Raw genomic sequence first — 21,319 nt, 5'->3', positions numbered from 1 at the left:
CAGTTCACAAGCTCGTGTGTTTTTGAAATATCCATTGATATGGTTGGTTGGTGAGGCAGAGAAGAAAGAAATGGGAGAATGTAGTCTCGCTTTACACGTTAGGAGATCAATGCTTCTGAAGTGATGTTTTGCCACGCTTGGAGGAAAAGCCTGATGCTGCATTCTATAAGGTGGGTGTGTGTAGAAAAGGCGACACTAAGATGTTTTTGTGGCTGTGTTTGAAGTAGGGTGGGTGGGTGAGCTGCACTTTGTCCCTGATGTCCTGAAAGTTGTCTCTGGGTGCTGCAGTGTCAGCTAAGCAATGGCTGAGAAAGTTGTTGTGCCAGTGGCAGGATCTTCCTTTGGGAGTATTGGAAACCCTTAGAGTAACAACAGAAGGGGCGTAAAATGCAGATAAAATTGTCTGGTAGGGAAATCAAGGGGAAAGGAGCTACGCTAGCAACCAAGATGGCCGCATAAGCTCCCGGCTCCGCAGACCTCCGCCAGTTGCTCATAAATCCTGACAATTATCCTGATTTCTCACCGGACTCCCGTGCAGCTGAGGTGTTCCTGACTCTAAAGGTGCAATCCCGGAATTTCTAGCTGCTTTAATGACGAAGATACGCCGTGTCCCATTCTCGGCCTAACCCAGAGTTGAAGCCGGGGCCTCGATTTCTCACCCAGCCGGGTTGGAGTTGAAAAACATCGGCCGCGGGACGTGGGTAGCGTCCGGTCTCCCGAATTGGAGTGTTTCTTGTCCGTTTTGGATGGTGGACTGGTGGCAGTTTTATCTCGCAGCTGTGGCGGCGTGACGCATCAGTTGCTGTGGTCGGGGATCCGCTGCCCGGAGGCCCCGTTGGGCTCCCGGGGTCGATGGGCTTGGTTCCTTGCTGGCGGCGACGGTGTTGAGATCGCGCTTTTGAGAGTGCCCACAGTTGTCACCGAATTTGCCTGTGCCTGGTGCCCCGGAGTAGTCGACCTCCGGGGTTCAGAGACCTGCTCGGTCGCTTCGTGAGGGGCGATGGAGCGAGTGGAATGTATACCGTCGCTGCATACGGTAATGACTGCCAATGGGGAGCTCCATTCACAGGCCACCGCCATCATCCAGAGGATGGTCGTAACGGTTGATATCATCTGCCGGAGACCGGACTCCGACCCTTTGTTGGTTCTGGAACAATCTGTTTTACCCGCGGAGCAAGAAGTGTCTGAGACAGAGGGCCCCGCCCTGAAGCCAGACTTGGTATTTTTTGTCGCCCACCGAGCGACTGCTAGCAAGCCCGGGACTATCGAATGTACATCCTGCCCTATGCCGATGCCGCCCCAGATGGACATGGATGATCTTATATGTCGGAGCGAATTCTCCAGTGACTGTAGGATTGTTCCCTCTCCCTTTTTCTCCTGGTTGGTTCAAATACGCTCTAGAAACTTATCTTTGGTGGTCAGCAAACATCGTTTGACTCTTAGACTTTGTGTACTTTTATCCTGGCTTCAATCCTTCCGTACTGACGTTGAACTTTCCCAACATTTTGATACTCTCATTGGAATGGCGGATCGAGCGGACAGGGCTTGCATGAAGAATCGCAGCGGCCAGGGTTGACTTTGACTGGATGGGTTTGAACTATGACTTCAATTGATACGGGATTTGTAACCTATAATGGCGCGGGAGTTGGGTGGTTCTTACAAGCTCCCCCCCGTCTGATTTTCATCGTTGCATTGTATTATTCTGGATATGTGTAGGGGTGGTTTGCTACTGGTGCTGGGTAAGGGAGACCGGGGGGTCTGTTTGATATTTCCTCCTCCACTTTCTCTCTTTTTCCTTCTTTTAGGTCTAGTTCCGGGGCGACAGGCACACTGCCAGTGGGGTTGGGCCGTAGCCATTGCAGGAGTGCAGGGTGGGGGGATTGGGGAGGGGTTTGTTATTTTGCCTAAGTTTAGTTCTATGGCCTTTTTTTTTTTTTTCTTCCCTTTTTTTCTTTTACGAGAGATGGGCCGTTTATCCTGTATCGATTTTCTTATGCATCGGGGTGTCTAATTTGGTCTTCATTATCCTGAAATATGGGTGGGTGAGCCCTGCTGGCTGCTACTTCGCTGGATTGTTGATCGTACTTTTCCTTTAATGTACCTAACTAGGTTGACTTGCATATTCCTGTGACTTGTATTTCCCGTACTGATTTAGTCGCTCACCTATCGCTATATTGTATTTTATGTATGACACCCGATATATGTAAACTTCTCTTGTTTTCTTCAATAAAACCCTTTAAAAAAATTGTCTGGTAGGGGCAGACAGCAGCAGGGAAAGTTCTGTGGCAACAATTCTCCTTAAAGTGTTCCTGGGCCGAGTCCAATTTTACACCAAAATGGCAACGGCCATTCAATGGCATGTTCATCAAATATGCCCACATCTCCAGAGAAACCTGCAGACCTCATACAGGCATGACTCGAAGCACCACACTTGTGCCATTTGCACGACCCAAGCAGTCAGTTGTGGAAAGGCTAGATATTATGACCCATGTTGCTGTATCCTGACAGCGCTGTATGGTTAGATGCAAAAATGGTTATAGGTCCTCTGGAACTACTGACAGGATTTCATCAACTGTATTCCACAAAACAGTACTGTAACGGCATAGGGGCAGCCAGCAGTGCAAAGAAAGGCTAGCCGATGAAAACATGCACATTTAAAAGTTTCCATGTGCTTGGACTCACGGTCAGTAGGAGTCGTGGGAAAGGTGCTGGGGGATGACCCTGCTGGTGGATGCCTGAATTACTAGGCTCTATGACGTAGGATGTTGTCATGATCGACCAGTGCCGGTCTGAGGTGATGAGTTACCTGTCAGAGCATGGCTTTGCCCAGATGCCTAAGAAGGTATCAGTTAAGGTCTCATTGAGTGTTAAAGGGTTCATTAGGTGCCTGGTCAAGCTATAGAATCTCTATCAGAACATTAGTTTTCACCTCCATCGTAGGGAGCTGTAGGTTAAGGACCTCTGCAGTCAGCCTCACAACCTTAACAAAAGAGCCACTCTCCTCATAGCAAGACCGGGGAGGGACATTACAGGATCTAGGGAAGTGCTCATACCACTGGCACCCTGTAATTCAGCTTACCGACTGTCCTCATCGTATTGTTGGGAGAATTTGCCCCTCCTCATAGTCATTCTCTGGATCTGATCGAAAGCTGATTAGTGTATGAGCTCAGCGGCACTGTAAAGGCAAAGTATTGTAGTCCTAGGTTTTGTAGTCAGAAGGACTGGCTATATGCTGCATTCAGTGGGATCGGAACAACGTTGAGTAGAAGCTGGCTCAGAGTCAGAGACCATTATAGTTAACAGGCCCTCTTCTGGTGCAGGCAGAGTCGATGATAAAATAACTGGCGCAGGAAGTGGCACTAAAACCGAAGTTGGCACCTAAGCCAGTATGGAATAGAAGTGGGTTTGAGAGGCACAGATAGCTCTGATAGTGAAACGGTCGGAAGGACCCCAACTGGAGACTTCAGCAGATCCTTGTCCTGAAGGAGTGACAGAGGAAGCTGGAAGTGTTGAAAACATGCACTGCATAGCCTCCCTAATGTCCTCTATTTGCTGCAACGTCACCAACAGACCTGGAAATTCAGGTTGCGTTAGGTCCAAACTGTTAATCAGCACTTCAGGGGTTTTATAGCAAGACTGACTGGCAGTTGATGTCCTCGCAATCTCTCTAGAGTTCGAGAGTGGCGGGAAGGGGACATTTCCTGCATTGACCACTTGTGCCTCTTTTTAGACTTACCTGAAGACTTCAGCTGTGACATAGACCTGCTGCAGGAATGACCTCAAGAGTGGAACTTTCTGCTGAACCAGCCATAGAGCTAACTCTTCCGATGCTTGGCGATAAAAAGTTCTGCCTTGTGGTACCTTATGGCATTCAGAATCATCTGTACACAGTTGCGGCAGACCCTGGAGTCATGCTCTGACCCCAGACTTACCTTTGCGGGCATCTCTCACAGATATTTGTTTGCGACAATCTCTACAAAGTTGTAACCCTGTTGTTTTGGGAGGTGATATATTTCCCTGCACACAGGTAAAAAAAGTAATTTTGGAGAAAATTACTGATCATAGATGAGAGCGCCAGATCTGCATCTGGAGGCTCAGAAGGAAATAAACTGATGTTGGCGCACCTGTGAGGCACTTTTATGTGATCCCGCTTATCACTTCTCATGCGGAACGACATTAGTACAGAGCTGCCCAGCGCCACCAACATGCATGCAGGAGAACTACATGTGAGTTTCATGATCCAGTCTGACACTTCACAAAGTGAGGAATCTATGGTTAAATGTATCCATCAGAAGATGCAATCTCTATTTAAAGGGGGCAAATGAATGATAATAATGAAGCTAAACAAACGTTATGGATTCCTTAAATTGTGCTCTTTGCTTAGGTAACTGTGGTGCAGATTAATGGCTGTTTTTTAAGATTTCTATATATTATAGTCCAACCAACAGTTATATTTCTCTAAATATTAGCTTTTTAATCTTCATTTTATGGTATCCATAACAAGATTTTAAATTATAAAATTTATTAAATTATTCAATTTAAAATAGTTTGTGAGCGGTCATATGAGTAAAGCTACATTACATGATTTCAAGCCCAAAAAGAGATATTTTCTTCTAAAACTGAATATTTTTCTGTGGAAAATATGATATTCCTGCTTTCTACTTCATATTCGTATCCACCAAGAGTTCACAGAAGCTAGATTAGTGTGCCTTACATTGTCTATTCTGTAGCAGCCAATCGCAGATTTTGAAATGGACATCATATTTAACGGCTTCATTCATGTATAATGTATTTCTTTGAATAAATTATGCGTCTCTATTTCTGAAACATTTCAGAAATAGAGCTACAATCTTAAGGATGAATGCTATTGACTTTCTCAAGACCAAAAGGGGCAGCATTCAGGCCATAATCTATGTGATTTTTACTAGTTTTCCTAAACGTGATACACAAGTGGTCCATTGAGTGTGTTGTTGACATTCCTGGGCTTTGACCACATGTTTAAATCGACATTCTTTCTTGTTTTTTACTCCTCTGCAAAAGGTTCACACTGGGGATTAGGCCATTGTTTCGCTAGAAGCACTCTTCCAATGGATGAACTATGCATTCAGCAAGTAATGGAGGAACAAATAGTCTGCAATACTCTCTAGCCTGTTAACAGCTGTTGCCATCAATGGGAAATACAATATTAAACAGAATCATTCAGCCAGCGTACATTGTTTCAGATGGTTACAACCTACTTCTCACTCAATGCTCTATAAAAACCAACTCAATGCCTTAACAGAAAGTACACCTAGGAAACACATTGTTATACTTTAGCCACACTTTTAATTGTGTGCTTTTCTTCAGCAGAAAAATGCCCTTTAGTGCAGAACCTGTGTGGAGCCAAACAATAAACATTATATAGAGCGGTTTGTTCACAATATAAAGTAGTTCTGAAAATTCATAAACCCTTCATCAAACATAAGAGACACTTAAACAGGTATTATTTCTACTCTACTGATTCTCATTCTCTTCTTCAGTTTTTTATGTATGCTAGATTCTTCCATTTTTGGTTCCCTAGACAGAGATCTCCTTACCCTGAGTGGAGAGGAGATATCTGTTGGTGTGGGTCTAACACGGGTTGATATAGTTATTCTACTATTAGCTGTGGCTGAGCTTTGCTGCTGGTAGTGGGCTTTAATGACCATCTGCAGCATGTCTTAAGCCCCTTGAAGTGTCTTGTTGAGAGCAGCATCACCCTCCACCAAGCTTGCATTGGTTTGCAGCACATTTGCAGCTAAAGTCTCAATATTTGCTGCACTAGACTGTTGAGGACATGCAAGTCGGTTGACTGCTGAGGTTTGTTTCTGAATTGATGTGCTGATTTTTACTAGTGTCTATGTTTGATGGCATAAGTGCATATTCATCTGCCTAACACTGCATTTAAGGGTTTCATATTGTTTATGTTGAAGGTCCACAAAAACCTTCAACTTCTCGACTAGTTGAAGAATGCGTTCACTCTCAGCGTATCCTTTTTGCAAAGACAAGTCTCTAGTTAGATCTTCTTGTGGTTTTAACAAAGTTGTGGATTTGTGTGGTTGTGTTTTGGACTCAATTCCTAAGTGAAAAGTTGTTCCTGTAATCGCAGTCTTGTTTCTTTTCTCGGCTTCTCTAAAATGACAAGCTTCGGCATCAGTGGACTCTTTTTCTTTATGTTCTGCTGCATGGTATTGAAATTCTTTAGCAGTAGACTTGCTGCCTATATGTTTTTGAGCATTGTCAAGGCATCCTATAATCCCAGAATCACTTTTATTTGCTTCATCTATATGATGCTGTTTGCCAGATGGGCTTTCAGGCACATCCTCTTCTTCGATTTCATCCTGGACCACCTCCTCCTCTTCTTCCATATGTAAAGAGGTCCCTGCAAAGTATTAAAACAATTTATGAGCAACAACACACAACCACACTTAAACAAGTCTTTTCACTTCTCATTAACTTCATTATCTAAAACTATTTAAATAAAGAACTACATAAGGCAGTGTGAAATAACAGTTGCCCACAAGCATTACTAAAATTATTTGGTTTACCCAGAATTTAAGGTCACAGGGTTTTTGCAAATTTTGATCACACTTTTTTGGGGGAAAAAACAACATATTTCAAATTTTGTGTAGAAAATAAAATGGCCTCTGGTAAAGGGAAGGGTGCTGCACCATGCATGAGTTCTAGGCAAATCACTAAAACTGAGGGTGTACATCATACAAAGTGCAGAACAATTTCTTTACTGGCTGCATTTGTTAAATTTGCTGGGGAGTAAACAGTCAAATGAATGGGATGCTACTTCCTACTTAGACATGGAAAGAAATACCAGAGACACTGACAAAGCTGCAGAGCCTAGATATGATTAATCAGACTGTATTCTTAGTTATTAAATACGCCTTTAAAAACAAAAGGAACCGAACATAATAAAAAAGAAAGAAAGAAAAGTTTACTTTACTGAAAAACTGGTATTTAGCAAAACCTAGTCCTTAAACAGACTGTCCAAATCCAAAGTTTCTGTAGTGGACAGTCAAAAGTAAAATGAAAAACCTAACTCAAAGGAAGTGCACATGCCAACTTTAACTCAAAATCATATAATCATGTAAATAATAGATGACGTCTAGAAAATTGTTTTGTAAAAGACCTACAAAAGCTGGCCGTATCTTAAACGAGAAAGCGCACACTTATTACACAGGTTGAAGACGATCGCAATATTTGTAAATCGAGCAGAGGTATTTGCAAGAAAGATCCATTTCCCATGTACTGCCTACGGGACTGATGACTTTTGTGTCATTTTTAGGATTCCTGATAAGCAGAAGGGGCTCAAGGATTTGCTTAACTATGGCGGAAGAGGCATATGCCACACTGGGTATACCATAAGATAAAGAGGCTAGTGCCAGACTCACAGACTGCCCTTTTTAATTTTCATTGAGGAAAAATGGCTAATCATGCCAACTGAGATAATGGCTTAAATATCTGTCTCCAGGTGTGACCATGCTTGAGCATACAAGGAAGCTGATTGAGAAGGAAATATAACTGATTCACTAGTTCTGTTAGTGTGTGCATCCTTAGCTTTCATCACAAATCATTGTAGCAGGCTAAAATCAATTACATCTCCATTCCCCTACCTCCAATCATGCTTCTTTTTTCTATTTTTGGAGGCCTTAACTATTCAGCATGTGGACTTCCCTGAAAACCCATTGTGGTCAGCCATTTTTTTGTTTAAATCAGGTGGCGTCTGTTCTACAAGCAGAGGCTGAAGAGCTAGCCATACATATGCCTAACAAAAAGATCCAGCATGCTTCTGACAACTATATCCCTGCAACAGTGTTAAGTTAGGAATTCCCTCTGTATCGCACTTCATGGCCAACAGTGAGCCGTTTACCGCAGTATAAAGCTGGGTCCGTTTTAAGGTTCCCTGCGTGATACATTTAGTGTTACATGTTCTTGACCATTTCTCTATTTATAAACAGTGTTCTTTTTACAGTATATGGCGACCGTTACACTCTCATGTTGCTTCAGATCCCAGGTATTAACTGAACTTGCCCTGGAGGTTTGTATCTCAGCTTCCTAGGTCCAAATCTTTGCAATATCTTCCATATTTAACTAAGGTGACTCCACGGTCATCTTGATTTTCATAAAAGACGCCTTTAAGGGAGAACATACCTCTTTACAAAAATAAATTAATAAAAGTGTTCTCTAGTTCTAAAATAAGGTGCCCTACTACCAGAAAATGATACCAAAGGGGATGATGGACAGAGAGTTTGAGCAAATCAAACACTCACCCCATGTCAACTAATCTGGGTTTAATCCATCATCATTCTTTAGCTCACTCCACCACCCCAGTTTAGACATGGCCATATGCAAATCAATCTGACCTTGTGCCTCATGGGAACAGTCCAGCCCGAACTGCCAAACCATGTCTTCTCTGGACCGGAAACAAGCATCCTGGGACCGGTTTCGGGTTTATAACCTTCATCAGCCAGGCTATCTTGAATCCAGTAGCAAAGTGAGCAAGGGACCCACGTCTGAGCATAACCTGCCAACTTAGGGCAAACAAAGCGATGTTCAACATTCCGTCCATCATCCCGTTTGGTTTTGCTTTATTCCCCCTAAGTTGGCAGGGTATGCCCAAACGTGGGTCCCTTGCTCACTTTGCCACTGGATTCAAGCTAACCTGGCTGATAACTGATTAGCCAGAAACTGGTCCCCTTGCTCACTTTGCCACTGGATTCAAGCTAGCCTGGCTGATGACGGCTGAGTAGCCAGAAACAGGTCCCAGGATGCTTGTTTCCGGTCCAGGGAAGACATGGCTTGGCAGTTAGGGCTGGACTGTTCCCATGAGGCACAGGGTCAGACTGATTTGCATATGGCCATGTCTGAACTGGGGTGGCGGAGTGAGCTAAGGAATGATGATGGATGAAACCCAGATCAGTTGACTGGGGGTGAGTGCTTGCAATGTTCAACACTCCGTCCATCATCCCCGTTGGTTTTGCTTCTACCAGAAAAAGCAGATTTCACAGTTTACCGAAGGTCAGAAACTGCTGGTAGCTCGAAGATTAGACGGGAGGAGTAGAAGGCTTTGTATGTGATCACTGAGAAAATACGGTTTGAAATCTGGGAATACCCAAGCGATTCATTGTGCCAGAACCAAGATGTGTGATGGAAAAATAGTGAGTGAAGTTAGAGATATGTACCTAGTGAGTTTCAGAATGCTTTGTGGCACAAGCAGAAGGCTATAAACGTATTCTGGAATGGAAGCTAGTGCCAGGATCTGCGATGCACCGAGTTTCAAAGATGTCAGTTTACTTCAAGATGAAAGGGAACTGCCAAATTATTAATATGATATCAATATGCCATTAAGTAAGCTGACAGACTAATGTACAGAGAATATAGTAGTACGCACAAGTGAGTATTAACATTTCGACTACTGTTTTGTGAAATTAGGATAGAAGAAGACGGCTGATTTGTTGATCACTGAAGAATGAAAAAGCATGACCAAAGTTTGTCAATGTGATCTTTAAGCAAGAGTAGGATATTGTAGTTGATGCCTACATTGCGTGCTGGTGACACATGTGCAGGAAATGGGCTGAGCTTTTCTAGCCACCAATAAGAGGCCTAAGCAGAAACGTTGCCAAAAATGAACAACTTGGTTTTACCAGTGTTGAGTCTTAAGTAACTGCTGTTCACCCAGAATGACACTGTGTGCATGAAGGCCTTGAAATGCTCTAACAGATCAAGCTGATCTCAGTCTATTTGTACGATTAATTGAGTGTTGTCCGCATAAGCACAAAAGTTAAGGCTAAAGGAATGGACTAACTGCACTACAAAGGAAATAGCTGCAAAGTAGAAATGTACAGAGTCAGGCTAAGAAGGAATCAAACCAAAATCAAAATCTAAACTTACAAAAAACAAAACGTGACTAATTGGTTGGTAGAAGTCTACAAGATAATAATGTTATGATGACCAAATCTGGAGGGCCTTTGAAGCAAAGGTTATGATTGGCTATTGCAATGTACTGTGTTGTATTTTCATGTATATAATGCACACTTCCCCGAAAGAGGCATTGAAGAACTTCAAAACATGCATCATGCTACTAGGAAACACAAAGTTGGAGGTTATTGCTGATTACTGGGATTAGTCTTATGCTATCAAGGAGACCATTCCATGTATAAGGTCCAGTTTTCTGAGGCAGATTACATTGATAGGGTTAGATGTTGTCAGTAGTAGGGTCTGTGTCTCCATAATTTAATTATAAAGTACATAACAATTATTTTCTAACAAACACAATGCATACATCTAATTCATTTTACACATGTTTAAATGCAGATCCTTCTCTTCGGATGAGTGAAACACTTCATTTCATTCTAGAATTAGGAGACCATAATAAAATAGGCTTCAATAAACAAATTGTCAAAGAAAAACAAGATACCATTTCAAATAAGCCTAGCAACTTCCATAACGCCTTCATTAATTAATGGGCCCATTATCAACAAATTCATCCCTTGTGCGACATCCTTCCCACCTAGGAAAGAATGAAAGCCGTTGCCGAGTGGATGACCACATGTTGGTTAAAGTGGCGTGTCCCTTAGATAATCCACAATTGAAACCTGTGGATAAACAGATCCTCAAGCGTAGCTGGCCGAAACTCAAGTTGGAGGAGTTTGTTGGGATACTGGAGGCACAGCCCTTAGGCAAACTGCAGAATGTGGAACAGGGCTATGAACAGTTCTGTAACTGGGTTCTCACGGCCCTCGACTCTCTCATACCTCTGCGCTGGTCTAAATGTCATGCTAAGACCCGCAGTCCTTGGTACAATGAGAACCTTGCCGAGCTTAAAAGAACGTGCCGGCAAGCTGAGAGGGTCTGGAGGAAGTCCTTTGACCCCATGTTAAAATCACTGTACTTTGCCCAGCTCAAAAACTATCACAGAGCCATCTGTCAAACTCGGGCAGCTTATTATGCAACTGAGTTCTCCAATAGTTCCAATCCTTCCAAGCTTATCTTCAAGGTACTTAAGGATCTGATGGGGAAACGGACCACCTCGATAGAAATTTGCACGGATTCACACTGTGAGAGCCTGGCATCCTTCTTCGTGGAGAAGGTGCAGGCAATCTACCGAGGTTTTACATCTTCCGTCCCCGCGGAAGCTCCGAGTACTGCGAAGACTTTGGTTGTGGAGACCTTGTCCTCCTTGCCGGCTATGTCTGTTGAGGTATTTGACACTCTAAGCCTCAAAATTAAATCTGGCTCTCCCTTAGACCCATTGAAGCCGGAGTTCTTTACTCTTCTTCCGCCGCTGTGTCGTGAGCCCATCCTGGATCTCATCAATCTTTCCCTTACTGAGGGCATGGTTCCTCCATCCTGGAAGCAAGCTGTGGTCAGCCCTATTTTGAAGAAACCTAATCTTGACCCCTTGCGCCCGGAAAACTACCGGCCCATCTCCCTCCTGCCTTGGACCGCAAAGGTCACTGAGGCACACGTGAACACCATTCTGTCTACCCATCTCTCTCGTAATAACATTCTTGACGAGAGTCAAAATGGGTTCCGCACTCAACACAGCACTGAAACGGCCCTGCTCTTCATGACCGAGCACTTGCGGTCAGTGCTTGATGCGGGGCAGACAGCGGCGCTCCTGCTGTTAGACCTGAGCGCCGCATTTGACACGGTGTCTCATGACATCCTATTGCGGCGCTTGGAGGAAGTGGGTATCGGCGGGAAAGCTCTTGAGTGGTTCCGCTCCTTCCTTTCGGACCGGTGTTTTAAAGTGGCCATTCCACCGGGCCAGTCCTCGTTCCATCCTCTCGGTCTGGGAGTTCCCCAGGGCTCCGCCTTAAGTCCTACACTGTTTAATCTATATGTGAAACCGCTGGCTGCTGTCGTCAGGGAATGTGGCCTTACCATGACATCGTACGCCGACGACACGCAGCTGGCGGTAACACTTAGCGGGGACCCTGAGGTGAATGCGCCCAGATTTCGAGCTGGACTTATAGCTGTGGCTGAGTGGATGCGTTGCAACTGCTTGCAGCTTAACGCTAAAAAAACCGAGGTCCTGATCTTAGGGAGGCAGACGGAACTTTGGGGAGACCAGTGGTGGCCTCCCGAACTGGGGGTTTCTCCCACTCCAGCGGTCGAAGTTAAAAATCTGGGGGTTTGGCTGGATTCCCATCTTTCTTTTGCCAGCCATACGAAGAAGGTAGCAGCTACCTGTTTTGGTATTCTGCGAGGACTGAGACCTGTCCTTAAGTTCTTCGACCCCCCCACGCGGCAACTGGTGGTTCAGGCTTCCATCTTGTCGCGATTGGACTATGGGAGCGCCTTGCTACTTGGAGTGAACCAGGCTGAGGCTTCTAGGCTTCAGATTGTGCAGAATGCTGCTGCGCGTGCCATCGTGGGCCTCCCGAGACGGTGCTCTGTTTCCACTGTTTTGACCTCCCTTCATTGGCTTCCGGTCAGACAGAGAATCAAATTTAAGGCTCTCTGTCTGACATTTAAGATTCTGAAGCTTTCCTCCCCTCCTGCCCTTGCGGGCCTCATTGCTTCGTATTTGCCCACACGGTCCCTTAGGTCTGAATCTCACCATCTGGCGATTAAGCCTAGGTTCAGACTGAGTAGGATGGGAGGGCGCTCCTTTCGTGTCCTGGCAGCTGACCTATGGAATTCTCTCCCTGTACACATCCGTGCCCTGGATAGTCTTACTCTTTTCAGGCGCGCTATTAAAACCCACCTGTTCGCTTCTGGCAATTGATCTCTTCTCTTTCCGGCTCTGATCTGTTGTGTTGTGGCATTTGGACAGGCGCCAGGACGCCCCTTCGCTGGGGCAGCTGTGCGCCGAATAAAAGTTATTAACATAACATAACATGAAGAACAGCCGTCTGAAGCTAAACTTGGACAAAACAGAAGTCCTCATCCTCGGCTCCACCCCCTCGGCCTGGGAGGACTCCTGGTGGCCTACCGCACTAGGAACAGCGCCTACACCCATCAACCACGCACGCATCCTGGGGTTCATCCTCGACTCCACCCTCTCCATGAAAAAAGCATGTCAACGCCATCTCGTCCTCCTGCTTCAACACCCTTCGCATGCTGTGCAAGTTCTACAGGTTGATCCCCTCTGAAACAAGAAGAACGGTCACCCAGGCCCTCGTCAGGAGCAGGTTGGACTAAGGAAACACCCTCTATGCAGGAACCTCGGCCAAACTCCTGAAACGACTACAACGTATTCAGAACGCCTCCGCATGCCTGATCCTGGACATCCCTCGCCGCAGCCACATCACACGCTACCTGAGAGACCTGCTCTGGCTTTCCGTCAACAAGAGGATCACCTTCAAGCTCCTCATCCACACACACAAAGCACTCCACAACACCGGACCAGCATACCTCAACACACAACTAACCTTCTACACCCACAACCGCCAGCTCTGCTCCGCCGACCCCGCCCTTGCCACCGCCCCCCACTGGGCGTAAAGATGCTATAAGTGCTATTGGGAACATCCCTAAATCATAAAAAAGAGGGTTCAGGGGGGTACTCTGGGGTAATTTTATTAAATTCCTTAAAAATGAATTTTAAGAGATTGACATCCCCCTGAGATTTTCAGTTCCCCACATTTCAACCCCGTATAGAGTGAAACTAACCACTTTACCATTGTAAACCGCCAATACCGGAGATATCGGTTTAGTAAGGGATTTAGTGTGTTCCAAGCTCAGGGCCCCCGATAACTGCCTATGTTTTAGGGTAGCCAGTTCAATTTGTTGTTTCCAGCACAAATTATGTTGAATACAAACACCCAAACATGTAAAGGCTTGGACCCTTTCCAGAGGCTGCTTGTTCATGATCACAGTACCCTTAAAAGATTTAGAAGCATTAAAAGTCATAATTTTCGATTTCTGCAAATTTACTTCTAAACCCTGTGCTGTACAGAAGTCTTCAAAGAGCCTTAGGCCCTTTTGAAGCCCACTTGGAGTTTTTGCAACTAAAAGACAATCGTCGGCGAACATTAAGATGGGAACTTTGGCTCCAGCAAAGATCGGTGCGTCAATATTGGAGTCAATTAAGATTTTAGCCGCGTCGTTAATGTATAGGGAAACTAGGGTTGGCACCAGGACACAGCCCTAGCGTACTCCAGTTTCCACTGGGAACTGTGGGGTAACATTCCCAGGACTCCCCCACCTGATCTGTGCATAGTTTTGTTCATGCAATCTTTTTACCAGAGATAAAAGAGTCCCTGGCATGCCCATGCCGTTAAGGACATTCCATAGCGTAGGGCGTGGGACCAGGTCGAATGCCGCTCTTAAATCTATAAAAGCGGCATAAAGGCTTCCATGACCAATTATCACTGTCTTCCAGTAAAGCATTGCAAAATGCAGCACCTGGTCGACCGTGCTAATTGAGTTTCTAAATCCTGCCTGCAAATGTGATAAGATCTTATTGTCACGTTCCCAGTCGAGAATTTTGTTTAAAACCAGCCTGCCAAATATTTTTTGAGATGTATCAATCAGGCTGATTGGGCGATAGTGTCCTGGCTGGGAATTGTCCCCTTTTTTATAAACGGGTATGATCTCTGCCCCGTTTCAGGAACTTGGTATAGGAGCTCCCCTGGCGATCATATTTGATAAGAGAAGTAAATAACAACCCCAGGAGTTCTTATCTTGCAAAAATAGGTCTGCGGGTATGCCATCAATGCCTGGCGTTCTACCAGGAACCACCAGATCTAGAGCACACTGAACATCTTTCAGGGTAAAGGGATCTTCCATTGGGGGTGTCACTTCTAGCAAGGAAGTATCGCTCATTCCACGGGAATGATGAGAATGTCAATATGTTGGCCCCTCTTCCTCTGCCACCCAGTTAGAACCAGATTTATTTGTTTCGGGGAAACACGTCTGTTTCGCTATGCAGCAAGTTGGGGTTAGTCTCGGCCACAGGTATGTGCAGTCTGTGTAGTTGTGATGTGCAGTTCTGCGCAGGGAGTCTGCAGCGGGGCAATTAGTTTGGGCTTGAGGCCACGGGGGCTTTCGACCGAGTAACACCGGGGATATCTACCCGAGGGCGGTGAAAGGTCGTAGGAGCCCATACGCAGCAGAGGGATGCTTTTCGAGCCTAACACCAGGCTATGTTCACTTTTTAGTGCGAAGGCCTCTAGGAGAGGGACTTGGAGCTTGCTTTGTAAGTACTTATGGCAGGCTACGGTCTGATATCCTTCACCCAATTATTTCAGCGTTTCCCCATCCTACGAATCACGGGCCCCGGAGGCCAGTAGAGTTGAGGTGTCCATTCATCTCTGTTCTGGAAAAGGGGAAAATATAATAAAATCACGCAAGCTGGGCGCTGCAGCAACTGCTCGTTCCATCGCAAATTAAGTGGCACTCGCATTGCTATAGATTTATGAGTGCACTTGTGTTAATCGTCATGCATCCATGGATGTCTCTCTCCCTTACGCACAGGACAAGCTCCCATTGGTGTTAGGGGTAACAAGTGGGGTTGCCTGGGGACTTATGTGAAGTACATAGGGATTGAGAGGTGCCCACTGTTCGGGACACCCCAGCATTGTTTAAGACTTCTCACACTAAAGGGGGAATAGGTAAGGAAGAACCTTCCTCCTTTGTACTTCCTCAGAGGGTTTATGTAATCAATGTAGGGCATTAGGTGGAAATCACAATATGTGCTGGGGCACTTGCAAGTTCACACCCCAGCTGCTGCCCAAGACATTACCTTAGCACTGTAGGGCCTGGAGCAGACTATCGCTGCCCTGCTCTAAGTCAGGGTATGGGTGGTGCTTCATGAGTTTGGCTGCACAGCGGGAGCAGTGTGCGGTGCATGCGGGTTTGACCTCCTGCCGCGAGCCATAGGGCGGTTGTTTGTCTTAAGCCACATTGCTGGGCCAGAGAGCACATGACCGAACTATTAAGTTCCTACAATACACACTGTTATTACTTGAAACAGGCATTTTAGTTACAGCTCACATGATTGCGCAATGTTGGCCTGGAGGCCCCAGGGAGCCTCACAACGCTAGCAGGAAAAGTGGTATAGTAGTTAGACATTTGTGCTAGTGGTAACTACATGTATTCAAGTGGAAACCATTATCTCAAGCATTTGACACTAGCAGGCCACGTATTTGTATATACACTGAGAGGGCTCGTTGGAGCGTATTATGCTACTAAGTGCAACTAGCAGAGTTGTTTTACGCATCTCCTGACGAATCCCTTTTGCATCTGCGCAAATTATTTCGGACACACAGGAAATTCTGAAACATAGGCAAATGCCTCAGAAGTTTCCACAGCAACAAAGTTGTGCTGCGAGGGGTTTCTTTTGATATCTTTATAAACTCTTGGGCAGCGGCATTCACCGTACTGCTCAGTACCTGTCAGTACCATGAGGCTTCACAAACACCTGGTTATCTAGTTTTCAGCGCTAACAAGTTCATGTTTTAATAGAAGGGAATCATTAGGCCACGGGGGGCCTAATGATTAATTTGTTAATTGCGGAAACCTTGTGTTGGTCCATGCAACATACATAACCAATATATTAGCTTACAAGAGAACCTCATAAGGAGCAGGGGCAGGTGTCACAGATACGAGTAACAGTAACAACAGTGAGCAGCTGCTGTTTCCAACACTTGGAAACACTGTGGAAAATGATATTTTGCCTGACCCAAAAATGTCCACTACATACACCCTATGTTACATTCATGTGCATGTCACCCATGCATATTTCTCGTAGTGGCCTGAATCACTAGGCCTCTGCAAACATGTCCTGCAAGTCAAGTCATCAAAGTCTCCCAGACGTTAAGCTAAAATAAAGGCCCATGTATTTTACATATTTTACATCCCCTATCATATCAGATTGTACAAGATGTGCTTTTCGCCCTGACACAAGAGATGTCTCTGCTAGGCCGAAAGTCAGCTCTCCTCCCAGTTACACGTCAATTGCACGCCATGCTCAAAGTTGCACAATTAGGGCAGAGTTCCAGCTGGTCATGCAAACTCCTCCCCTAAGTACCCACCCACCTATGACATCTACCTATCATCTACCTATGACTCATCAAGTCTACGCCCACATGCTCTTATCTCTTTCTTTCTTGCTCTGCCTGGAGCGCTCCTCCCTATGTACAAGGAGTAAAATGTATATATGCTGTTCATTGTTATTAAATGTTAGATTACTCTTCTTGAACCTCAGTGGTGATGGAACATGTTCTCCCTTTGACTCGAGTTATTGGAATAAAGCCCATTCTAACTCAGATACCACGGACTCTGCTTCTCACTTGATGCATGATAATTGTTAATGCCTAGAAATTAAGCCAGGGTAATATTTTATTTACCACATTAATTGGCGCCCTTGAACAGGGACATGTCCCTTTCCCCACTCGCCGGAGTTTGTAGGTCTAGTCTTTGCCCCCTTCCACAGCCGTGACGGACTTTAAAGTGTACACGCCATTGGGATTACCCGCTACTCCCTCAGGCCCAGGAGGAGGACGGACTGCGACCAGGCATCCATGTGAGGCGGTGAGGAAAGCGGATCGTCTCAACCCAGAGCCCAGCCCGTGAGAGAGCAAGGTCCGAGGTCTCCAGAGGTCCACCTGTTCCAAGGCGCATGCGTAGAAGTCCGAGGCCTTCAAGTTTCAAGATTCTGCTTCCCGGTGAGTACCACTATGGGGAATGCATCAAGATTAAAGACGTGTCCATGGTAAACGTGGGTGCGGTAAAGACGTGTCTCATTCACGTGAGACCGGTAAAGTACGGGCCCACGGTTAAACGTGGGAACGGTCAAGACGTGTCTCATTTCTGAGACCGGTATGGTTGTACTGTATTTCAGTGCATAAAGTTTTTCAAGTACATGTTTAGCTCTCTGTATCAGTTTAGGTTGTAACTGTTTTAGTGTTTAATATTTGTTTGTGTGTGAATGATTGTTGATTGTTTCAGTCTATTTTTGTGAATATTGGTTTCAAACATGCCACTGTTTTCAAAGTTACGTCAGATAGGGACCAGAAAAGGTATACTAGAAGAACCAGTTAACATCCCGCCTAGAGACACACCTGGTCATTATATGTATAATAAGCATGGGCTAGACGCCATTTTGTTTTTAGATTTATGGGTAGACTACACCAAGGACCTGGAGGAAAAGTATAGATGGCCAATCTCCGGTACATGGGATCCTGAATGTATTATGAGGGTGGAGGAAGCGCTATGGAAAAAGAAGTCAAGACCCTCTCAGAAAGATGCCATCGAATTGTGGCGCAAAGAGTCACATAGGAGAACAGAGAAAGAATTTAATAAAGCAGATAGAACTAGACAAGCTGGGGAAAAAGCCAGAGAAAAGGAACTGCGGGAGGAGGGGGAACGTGTCAAAACAGAACAGACTGATAGGGAAAGAAACGCCGTTGTTAATGGTATTTATCCCGTTCTGTCAGAAGAACTAGCTAAAGTGACCACCTCAGAAAGATCCAGTAGGTCTCGAACGCCACCACCTGTACCATATAGAGTACATAGAATAAAGCCGACAGCATCTGAAGCATTCATTTCCTCGTATCTAGACGATTCCCTCCCGGACTACGTTAATGCAGGTTTTCCTCCACCCCCAGCAGCAGATCAGCTCCAGCAACTTCAGCAGCAGCTAGCAAAAGATGACGTAGGTCCCGGGGCAGTGGGAGGGGTGCCTACTGTAGATGCAGCCATTCCATTTTGTGTATATGATACAGAACCAGGAAAGGGTTCAATGGTCGTGATTTCACGTAGACTAAGACAAGCTGTTGCATATCTAGAGACATTACCAGACATGAAAGATCACCTAGATAGCATGTATCGTTTTATTAGAACGGGGGAGGGACCAGATAGTATAGCACAAGCCATGGCACAGAGAAAAGTAGGGGTTAAGAACCATGTCTTACGTTTTATTATTAACTGCCTGATCAGGGAACAGGACGAAGGGGACGGAGATGTAAAAGCAGGATTGATAGAATGGAGTGATCACATAGATGCCGGTAGACATGAGAAACAGGGACAGATAGATGCCATGTACAAGAAAATACGAAAGGAAATAATAGAAAGGCACAGAAAAGAGTCTGAGGAGAATGGTGAGTTATCAACAGAAGAAGTAGATGAGCCAAAAGACAAAATGAATTATGTAGGAAAAGCGCGACAGTTTGACAGACCCAAGTGCCTTGATTACCGTAAACAGGGGCCAGCTATAAAAGAAAGGTATTCCCTTGAAGCTCTATTCCAAGCTACTGAGAAAGCACTGAAACAATGGATAGGGAGTGAGAGACCTCCCACACAACACGAAATAGAGTTGGCCCGGTCAGCCACCCAGTGGGTGTCCAATGCCAATATATATAGCAGTGATATAGTGGCTCAGACTTTCTTAAGCCTTCCACCGAACGAACAGCGTTTGGCTGGTATTTACATGGTTCAACACTTGATAACGTTGTATAAAAGTCAGCATTCTGATCCTGGTCACTTGCATAAAATACTTGACGACATTTTACTAGATAGATGGACAGGTTTAGGTACTGAATTAATTAATGTAATCCTGGATCAACGACATAAGTACATAGATTCTCTGACTACATACATGCCTCCAGTCTTACACCATGACAGACATAACGTACACATAGACAGACTGAACCCCCTACGAGAGGTTCATCCCGTTAAGAATGCGGCCAATGAGTTACGAGTGTATGTTTACACCCCCTTAACGAAATTAGAGATTCTTGAAATGAAAAAGATGTTGCCTTGTCATGATAAAGACCCAGGGGGATTTCACCGTGAATTAAAAGACATCCTCCGCATAGGAGATTATACATACGCTGACATTCTGAAGCTATTAAAAGTACTGTTACCTGCAGGGATTTATGAAAAGCTTAAGGAAAAAGACTGCGAAGTGGGTGAGAAAAAGTTAAGTTGGGATGCATTGGAAACAGAAGAGAAGGGCAGGCTCCCAGGAGTTGGTCTTGGAGATAGAGCTAGAGAACTACCTGAATTCCTGATACAAGTTTTGCCAAGATTATTGATTACTAAAAAGGAAGATTGGGATGCTATTTCAGCATGTAAACAAAAGCAAGACGAGGACACTAGTGATTTCTATTCTAGATTTGAGAAATGTTTTACTATTAATAGTGGCCTTAAGCCTGGTAGCGAGTCATTTCCACATCTTTTTGTGAGCAAATTAGTAGAGAATTCCTTACCCCAGATCAAGCATAGAGTACTGAAGGTTGAGAGTACTTGGCAAGCAAACAGCCCTTCACAAATGTTACAGATGCTACAGTATCATCAGAATAGGATTAGAGAAGAGCAGGATCATGAAAAGAGACGCATGAAAGAGACAAAAATGAAGGTGCTGGTTGCCCAAACGGTACCGGCGACTTCAAACAAACATAACACGACACCTGTCAAAGGGAACTGTAATTATTGCAAACAACCAGGTCACTTTGTAAAGGACTGCACTGTTCTGAAACACAATATAGCTACAGGCAAGACAAAGGAGAGACAGTACACTCCTAGACAGAATAACACGCAACAGAACACGCAACAGACAGTAGCAAATTATCCTCCACCACCACCTGTTAATGCCACACCACAAATGTATCAGTACACACAGTCTGACTATCCAGAATATCAACAGTTCTCATGAAACAGCCTCGAGAGGGAAGTAGGCTTGCCCCTTATTGAGGTTCCTGTAGATCAAGAGGGTCCATATGTACATAGTCGTGTTCTAGGTCAGGATCGAAAGTTTCTGATTGACACAGGGGCGAGCAGAACTACCATCAGTCATGACGAGGTTCCAGGGGCACCTCTCTCAGGCTCACAGAATGTTTCCCTGGGATTTTCAGGAAAGCCTATTGTTAATGAAGTATCAAAACCAGTCTCCCTAGGGGTTGGTCCACTGTCACGTACCACTGACCTGTTACTTACTAAGTCATGTCCAGAAAACTTACTTGGTATGAAGACATTAAAAGATCTAGGAGCAGTTATCTGCTGCTCTCCAGAAGGAGTACGCCTGTTCTTACGTGATTTTAAGGGACATTATGTACTGACTGATTTTGACCACAGACTCAAGAACGTGCCACAGATCCTGTGGGCACAAGGACCGACTGACGTAGGTTACATGGACATTACGCCTCACCATGTCACACTCAAAGCAGGAGTAGTACTTCCACGTATTAGACAATACAAGTTACCACCAGACGCCGAAACAGCATTACTGAAAATAGTTGACGAATTTATTGCACGGGGGGTAGTGGTAGAGACAGTCTCAAATGTATGTAACTCGCCTGTCATTCCTATCCTTAAAAGATCTGATCCTAGTGTACTGCCA

The 21,319-nt window shown here is 45.0% G+C and overlaps 1 protein-coding gene across 5 annotated transcripts in view; it reads right to left on the bottom strand.

Moving 5' to 3' along the window:
* LOC144770344 (uncharacterized) overlaps window positions 1–21,319 on the bottom strand; it is a 502,241-nt gene that overhangs the window by 30,214 nt on the left and 450,708 nt on the right. For 2 of the 5 annotated variants that reach the window (XM_078654799.1, XM_078654802.1), the window contains one exon: window positions 4,553–6,400. The exons of the other annotated variants lie outside the window; for them this stretch is intronic. In XM_078654799.1, coding sequence (XP_078510925.1) covers window positions 5,877–6,400 — 524 coding nt within the window. In that variant the 3' untranslated portion in view covers window positions 4,553–5,876. Of the gene's footprint in view, window positions 1–4,552; window positions 6,401–21,319 lie in introns of those variants that run through there. 5 annotated transcript variants of the gene reach the window in all.

This window comes from Lissotriton helveticus, chromosome 7 (genome assembly GCF_964261635.1).
Source record: "Lissotriton helveticus chromosome 7, aLisHel1.1, whole genome shotgun sequence".
Lineage (NCBI taxonomy): Eukaryota > Metazoa > Chordata > Amphibia > Caudata > Salamandridae > Lissotriton > Lissotriton helveticus.
Note: the sequence above shows the minus strand (reverse complement) of the source record. Positions and strands in the feature narration are given on the sequence as shown.